We start from the raw sequence: 7359 nt of genomic DNA, 5'->3' as shown, positions 1-7359 counted from the left end.
AGATCTATTATGAGGTGGTCTCAGAGCTTCTGGGGTCTCCAGGAAAGAAGGTCTGTCTTTAAGCCTGCTGACCTGGCCCAGCCACACTCTCGGGGGAAACATCGCAGGACTCCTCCATATTCAGGCACCCGCCTGTACCAGCTTTAGAATACAGTCTTTCTGGACAAGATGGATTCTCCAGAAAAGCAAGGCAACGGAAGGTCAAGGTCTCTGGGATGAGTGTTACACTCCCGGGATGCCTTTCTTCCCAGGGAGGTTGAATCTTGGAGGAGGGAAGGAAGGAGGGAGGATCTGGGACCAAGAAGCCAAAGATGAAGAACTTGACCCTGACCTTCTCATGCAGGGTCTTCATGTACCGACTCAATGTTGACAGGTTGGAGCCTGGCCGCTTGCCCAGAAGCAGGGCCTGTGAGCTGACCAGGAGGGGGCATGGCAGACGATGGGGGGCAGGACGGAGTCTCAAGGCTCCTGCCCAGGGCTCTCTCAGGCCCCAGACCCCAGGGTCTAAGCCGGTCTTTGAAATATCCCAGGGAAGCTCCTGCTTAACTTTGAGGTCTCCTCCTTCTGCCCCAACCACAGCCGGGACTCGCTCAGCTCCATTCCCAGGGGAGACACCTGAGCCTCTCTGCTCACCTGTGCTGCTGGACATCCATCACTACGCTGACCACCACTGAGGGTGTCGGCCAGACTTAAAGGCTGACTGCGGACTGTCTGTCTGTCTGTCTCTGTTGCTCTTCAGCTGCCAAGGTTCTCCCCCTGATCGCTGATGAATTAGACTAGAATCAGTGAGTCTTCTGGACCATCATTATCCCAACTCACTGAGTACCCAGGCGCTGGACTGGTGTTCTGGTTGCCTCCCCCACTCCTTCCCTGTCTGTCAGTCGATCATGTCTTGTGTGAGGCTGCATAATGGCCTTTAAAGATATCCATGTCCTAATCCCTGGAACTTGGCCGCTGTCTTATATGGCAATAGAGATTTTACAGAGGTGACTAGGAATACAGAGGTGGGAAGACGTAGACATTAAAGAGTTTGGTGGGTCTTTGTTCCCTGCTCTTGGCAGGCGTCATCTTCACCATTGGGATTTTCTGAGTGATTGGAGTGTCTTCGTCAATCGTGGGGGCTCCTTGGACCACACCTGAGTTATGCCGAGGAGATGGCTCAGGGTGGGGGCTGGTCATGCCAGAAAGACCAACCAGGAGGGGTGGGACCTTCACCCACCTGACCTCCATGGAAGGGGAGGGGAGCTAGAGATGGAGGCAATCGTGTGTTCACTGATTCAGTCAACCACACCTTCAAAATGAAATCTCAACGAAAACCCCGGACACCAATGCTCAGAGCAGCTTTCTGGTTGGTACAAACATGACCCTGTTCACCATATGGGTGTCTTCATTTGGCTACTGTGGATTTGTGTCCTTTCTAGAGCTTCCCTGAGTTCTGTGAGTCATTCCAGTGAATTATGGAACCAGAGGGATTGTGAGAGCCTCTGAATTTTTATCAGTTGGTCAGAATCAGTTGGTCCAAAGTGTGGGTGACCGATAGCGCCCCCAAACTTGCAGCTCGTGTCTGCAGTGAGGACAGACATTTTTGTTGGGAACTGTGCCTTTCATCTGTGGGTGGGTTTGCACTAACTCAGGGTGTTAAAAGTGCCATAGTTGCCTTGGTATTACAGGGACCATCCTGGATTAAGATCTGGGTCAGTCTTAACTGCAATCACAAGCATCCTTATAGGAAGGGAGGCAGAGGGAGATTTGATGCAGAAGAAGGCAATATGATCAGGGAAGCAAGATACTGCCCTACTGATTTTGAAGATGGAAGAAGGAGCCATGAGCCAGGGAATGTGAGGAATGAAGCTCTAGAAGCTTCTAGAAAAGGCAAGGAAACAGTTTCCACCCTGGAGTTTCCAGAGGGAGCCTGGCCCTGGTGACACCCTGATTTTGGCCCAGTAAATCTAATTTTGGACTTCTGATTTGCAGAACTGTCAGCGAATGTGTGCTGTCTTTAAGCCACCAACCTGGCGGTCATTTGTTACAGCAGCTCCCAGAAACTCATACACCCCTTCCAAGCCGACTGTCTGGAAATCCATCAGTCTGGCCAACAGTCAAGTAGGTATGTTATCTGTCCAGGACCCAGGTGGCTCCTGGCCCTGGTTAGTGCCTTGCTCTGGGTGGCAGTCATAGAGTACCCAGAGGACTGGGGTTCACTGGAAGGTCTCCCTTGGCCAGGGAGTCTGGGTGCTGTTCCCTCTTCTGCCTGCTTAGTCGCTGCTCTCATGGCTGGGCATCCTGGGGGCTCTCAAAGCCTGCCCAGAATTAAAGGTTGCTAGCCTGTCCTTCCCCTCAGTTGGACCTGTCTCCACTGGAAATTCTGGGAGAGCCCCAGATCTCCAGGATGGGAGCAGGAAACTTTGGGAGTGCAGGGTGAATTCAGATCAAAAGTCCCCGGCTGATAAAGCCAGGCTCAGGGCACCCTGCAACCCCCGAATGGGTTTAGCTACACTTCACACACCCCAACACCCTCTGCTTGCAAATCCCATTGTTTCTCGAAAAGTCCGTCTTCTCTGGGATGTACGGGATCAGTCCACCCAGTGGTCAAACCTAGGTGTCTAAGACAGAGGGACCTGCTCTTCGGATCCAGACAGCCGCTCTCCCACCTGCCTCAGGGCCTTGTCTCAGACTGTCAGATCTCCACCATGGGGTGACAGTGTCCTCAAGAAGGGGCCACCCCTGCAGAATTCCAGCAAGGTTCCTTCCCTAGAGGTGTGGCTCCTCCAAAGGCTTCACGTGGCATTCGTGTATTCTTCCTTTGAGTCACTGGTCACCTTGTTCCTGTGCCCAGCTAGATCAGAAGGAGGAGTACTGGGTCAGAGTCATTCCTGTGTCCCTAGAGCCTGACAGCTGTCCTGGGCAAGTGCAGGTTACTCACTGAGCTTTGGGGCATCATAGGGCCAGGAGGTCACTTAGAGAGGTCAGGGTCACTCACAGGGGTGATACTGGGGTCTCTGGGATAAAACTTGGAACAGCTCACCAAAGCCACAAACCCAGATTCATTTCTCAAGCATTTATTGATGCTTCCTAGGACTGCAAAGACAACTCACAAAACCTCTATCTGTGATGCCTCCCAGTGAGGCGGAGGTGGGGAGGTGTAATGCAAGAAAACCAAACAGCTCCATCCCTGAGTTGCCCTACTTTGATGGAGGGTGTGGGGTGTGGGGTCCGTGGACCGGCTCAGGAGCCGGGATTTGGGTGGGGTTGGAGGCTAGGTTATGTCTGTGTGAGGGCTTGCAGTAAGGTTGGAGTGGAGGTCCCAGTGCCTTTACTTGCCTGGGTTGGGTGGGGCAGTTCTCAGTAGTCGAGGGTGGACGTGGAGGGGGGGAGGAATCAATGGCAGTGGCCGGCGCCAGGACGGTGACCTGCTAGGGCGATCTCCCTGGGGTGGGGGTGGGGGGTGGGTCCGGCTGCAGACACTGGTCAGCAGCTGCGTCTCTTCTCACAGATCCAGTTGTCCCTCTCGTTTTCGCACGGTGCGTCGTTCCACATCCCCGTGCGTAGCATCATAGCGCAGTCCTCACGCCCCATAGAGTCATTGGGCTCCCCCGTGTTCCAGTGGCTGCAGTGGTTTGTCGGGGGTGTTTCTGGTGCCCAGGATGGGCCTGACGTGCAGCCCTGAGGATCTACCCTGTTTATTGCTTGGGTCTAACCTAGACACCCTGAGGGTTTAATGTGAGCGCGCACCTGCGACATGGAACCCTCAGCCAGGTCCTGGGGTCCGGTCCGCCCATCCCTACGGAGTCCCTGAGATCTGGCCAACGCACTTCCCGTAGGAGCTGACCTGTCCCTCTCCCCAAGTCCCTGCCCTCACCTGAAGCTGAGTGGGACTCCATCCACCCACTGGTAGCCCTGGATCGTGCGCCCGCGGCGCACCGCCCTCAGGCCCAGCCAGTAACCGCGGCCTCGCGTGTTCCGACTCAGGAAGCCCTGCTCGGGAAGGGAGACCCAGCCGGCTGAGTGGCCTCGCCCTTCTCCCCCGCCACCCCCCTCAGGTGAATTCCGCCTCCCGCCTGCGGCCGCTGGGGCTGCGCACCTGCTCCTCCAGGTCCCCGACAATCACCAAGTGCGCGCCCGCGCCCGCGCAGTTGCGCTCCGACTCCTCCCACGTGGCCCGCTGGACGGAGAAAAGGTAGCAGGAGCCCTGGAAGGGCAGCCATGACGCGGGGCACTCTTCACAGGAGCCTGTGGGGTGGCGAGGGTCAAAGACGTGAACTGCTCCTGGTAGAGCAGACGGAAGAAGTCGGGGGGGGGGGGGCGGCGCGGGAAGAGGACCCCCGAGGTCTAGAGGCGGAGGCACAGAGAACTGGCCAAGGTCAAGGGGCAGGATAGTGCGGATCAAGGAACCCCGAGGCCCACAGGTGGGTCCACTTGTCCCCTCCCTCTCTCCCCTCTATCTTGCTCACTGTTCCCCAGCCGGGCGGCCTCCAGAGCCCTGAATAGCTCACTGCGGATGTCCTCGCGGTCCCTGCCCGCTTCAGCCAAGCTCTGGGTCACTGCAAAGTCAAGGGAGTTCAGATTATAAGTCAGGTCAGGGTCAGGAGTAGGGTCATGATTAAAGGTCAGCATCCAAGTCCATGGTTAGGATCATGGTCAAGAATGACATCGCGGTCAAGGACTGTTCTAGCTGGTCCGGGCCAAGTTGCGGTTGGGGTTAGGAGTTGTAGTCAAGATCAGAGTCCAGCTGTCAGAGGTCAGGATCACAGGATAGGGTCGCCGTAACCCTAACCAGGATAGGTGTCAGTATGTGAATGACAGCCGGGATGACGGATCAGGGGTCCAGGAGATGTCCCCCCCTCACCGCGATCGCTCAGTTCTTTCAGGGAACTCTCTTGCTGGATCAGCTTCGCCTGCGCCTCCCCAAGCTCGGTGCGCGCCCTCTGCAGCAGCGCCCGTGTCTCCAAGCCTGGGAGGAAGGGGGGAAGGGAGAGAAGGACCCGCGCTAGAAGTCAGTAACCCACCGGTCGCCCCCCCACCCCCGACCTGCCCCAAACCCCGCCCCCCGCTCGCCTCCTCCAGTCCCGGCCAAGCCCCGCCCCCGGCACGCGAGTCTCACAGCAGCTGTTGCAGGCCCGGATCTCCTGGTTCAAAGCGCCCAGCGCCGCGGTCTGCTCCGAGGCTGGAAGGATTCCCGCCCCACAAACACTCACGGTCACCTGCGGGGACTCACAGGACACCCTTCCCCGCTCCGGGACCAGGCCCCGGGACCGAGGACCACCCACTACCCTGTCTCCAGGGTCCTAAACACACTGGCCCCGCACACTGTGGGGGCGGGGGGCAGGGGGGGGGGGGCGCGGCTACGAGTCCGGTTCTGCACGCACCGTTTGTCCTCAGCAGGTCCTGGTGACCAAGCAGCGTCCCTCGCTCGGTGGAGGCTGTGGAGAAGAAGCTCCTGCAAGTGCGACCCCGGGGACTCGGGAACTCTCCCCCCTCGCCCATGGGGTGCAGGGGCCCGTCTTGGGACGCATAGAAGGGGCGGGTAGGCATACACTGACGTGATGTGCACGCACCCAGGGGGGACAAACACAGGGGGACATGCACACACATACATGCACGCACTGACATACACATGTGGGTGTGCACAGCCCAAAGATGTACACACACTGTTCACACGCGTACACACTCAGGCCCAGGCGGGGGTCTGGGACCCAGCTGTTGCATCCGGACACAGCCGGAAGGTCTATGTCCCCAGGGTGGCTTGACACAACCTCCCCTCATTATGTGGTCACTCACCTTTAGAAACTAGGACGCTCAGAATGAGGGCCCACAGGACTGTGGCTGCCACCAGAAGCAGGCCCAGGAAGAGGAGTCTCCGTCCCCAGCTTCCCCAGTGCCCTGGGATAACACAGAAGAACTCCTGGGTCCCTCCTGCTCCAGGACCTCCCTGGGTCTCTGGGACCCGAGGATGGAGCCCTGGGCGCTTGGGCTCCTCCCAAGGAACTGAGGTTCAGAGAGGTTAAGTAACTTGCTCATGGTCGCACAAGCTCTAAGTGGCAGAGTTAGAATTAGAATCCGGGTCCAGCTCGTTCTGGTGCCTGTGGTGTCTCTTCTGCACCCACGACTTGGACTGCCTTTTGACTGTTCGCCTCCCTTCCCCCATCAAACTCCAAACCACTGACCAGAAAGACCCAAGCCGGTGAAGCAGTCCCATTGCTCCTACCTCCAGGGACTTCCCCGAGCCTGCTGTCCCACTTGCTGTACCCGACAGTGTCCATTGTAAGCAGACACCCAGTCCTGGGCACAGATATAAATGTAGCCCCTCCCAGGCCCGCCCACTCTTTTCCTTCCTTCCTATCTCCTTCCTCTCAGTTCCTGGTACTGGGATCCAGGGACCAATCACAGGGCTGGGCCCTTTCTGGTCTGGGCCTGTTTAAGAGTAAGTAGGAAGGGGGATGGGGAAAGTGGAATCAGAGACGAGGGGTAGAAAAGGGTTGAGTGGGGTAGAAGGAGTGAAGAGGGGCAGGGAGTGTGTGTGTGTGTGTGTGTGTGTGTGTGTGTGTGCGCGCGCGCGCGCGCGCGCACGCACAGTTCTGGTCTCTCTAGCCAGAAAGCAGCAGCAACATCTCCAGACTGGTGCTGGGGGCTTCATTTTGGAGCTCACCCCCATTTCTTATAGGTCTGGGGCCTGGTTTCCTCCAGAGAGGAACAGACTGAACCCGGCCAAGTTCCGGGGTTTCCTGAGAAAGCCCCCTCAGCTCTGGCCCCTCCAGGCCAGCTCAGCTTCCCTCCCTCAACTTTCCTGCAGGTTTCTGGAGGCTGAAGCTGACCCTGACCTTAATTCAACTCTTCTTGGCCAGAAGGGAGAACACAGATGTTTGTTGGGTGGTGGCCAGCTAAGCTTCTGGATTCTATTATTGGGTGGGTGAGTGGGGGTGTATGTATGTAACTTCAAGAAGCCTCAGTTTTTCTCCTCTGAGGGGAAAAAGGGGAGACAGTGACAGGCCCTCCCCTCAAAGGATGCTGAGATAAAGACATGAGGTTATGCACGCCAAGCCCTGGCACCATCCCCAGGCATAAAACCCACTAACTGGTCATTCATTCCTTCAGTAAATATTGTAAATATTGGACAGCTACTGTGTGCCTGGCATCAATCTAGGAACTGTGTGTACATCAATGCTCCAAAAGAAGCAAATTCCTTCCTTCTTGGAGCACACATTCTAGGTGGGGGTAGAGAAAGACAGACAAATAAAAAAATGAACATAATGCAAATAAGTTGTATACCACAGTGGTTCTCAACCAGGGGTGATTATGCCCCCCCAGGAGACATTGGTCAGTGTCTGGAGACATGTGTGGGTATCAGGTTTTGGGAGGGTA

At 56.8% G+C, this 7359-nt stretch overlaps 1 protein-coding gene across 2 annotated transcripts; it reads right to left on the bottom strand.

The window, feature by feature from the left end:
* Positions 1 to 3043: 3043 nt before the first annotated feature.
* CLEC4G (C-type lectin domain family 4 member G) lies at positions 3044 to 6260 on the bottom strand. Of its 2 annotated transcripts, XM_045991497.1 has the most exons (9): positions 6206 to 6260; positions 5779 to 5880; positions 5367 to 5420; positions 5102 to 5164; positions 4847 to 4951; positions 4452 to 4541; positions 4082 to 4230; positions 3860 to 3975; positions 3044 to 3607 (listed from the first exon to the last, which is right to left on the bottom strand). In XM_045991497.1, the coding sequence occupies exons 1-9, from the start codon at positions 6258 to 6260 to the stop codon at positions 3469 to 3471; spliced, it is 873 nt and encodes a 290-aa protein (XP_045847453.1). In that variant the 3' UTR covers positions 3044 to 3468. The 2 variants fall into 2 exon arrangements, with proteins under 2 accessions (XP_045847453.1, XP_045847454.1); XM_045991498.1 differs by lacking the exon at positions 5102 to 5164.
* Positions 6261 to 7359: the final 1099 nt, after the last annotated feature.

This window comes from Meles meles, chromosome 20 (genome assembly GCF_922984935.1).
Source record: "Meles meles chromosome 20, mMelMel3.1 paternal haplotype, whole genome shotgun sequence".
In the NCBI taxonomy this organism is placed as follows: Eukaryota; Metazoa; Chordata; class Mammalia; order Carnivora; family Mustelidae; genus Meles; species Meles meles.
Note: the sequence above shows the minus strand (reverse complement) of the source record. Positions and strands in the feature narration are given on the sequence as shown.

Bases quoted from the DNA above. Each gene is read 5' to 3' on its own strand.
- CLEC4G (XM_045991497.1), bottom strand. From the start codon at position 6,260: ATGGACACTGTCGGGTACAGCAAGTGGGACAGCAGGCTCGGGGAAGTC. The intron at 5,881-6,205 runs GTAGGAGCAATG...GTGTTATCCCAG, and splicing joins GCTCGGGGAAGTCCCTGGAG to GGCACTGGGGAAGCTGGGGA. The intron at 5,165-5,366 runs GTGCGTGCAGAA...GAATCCTTCCAG, and splicing joins GGACCTGCTGAGGACAAACG to CCTCGGAGCAGACCGCGGCG.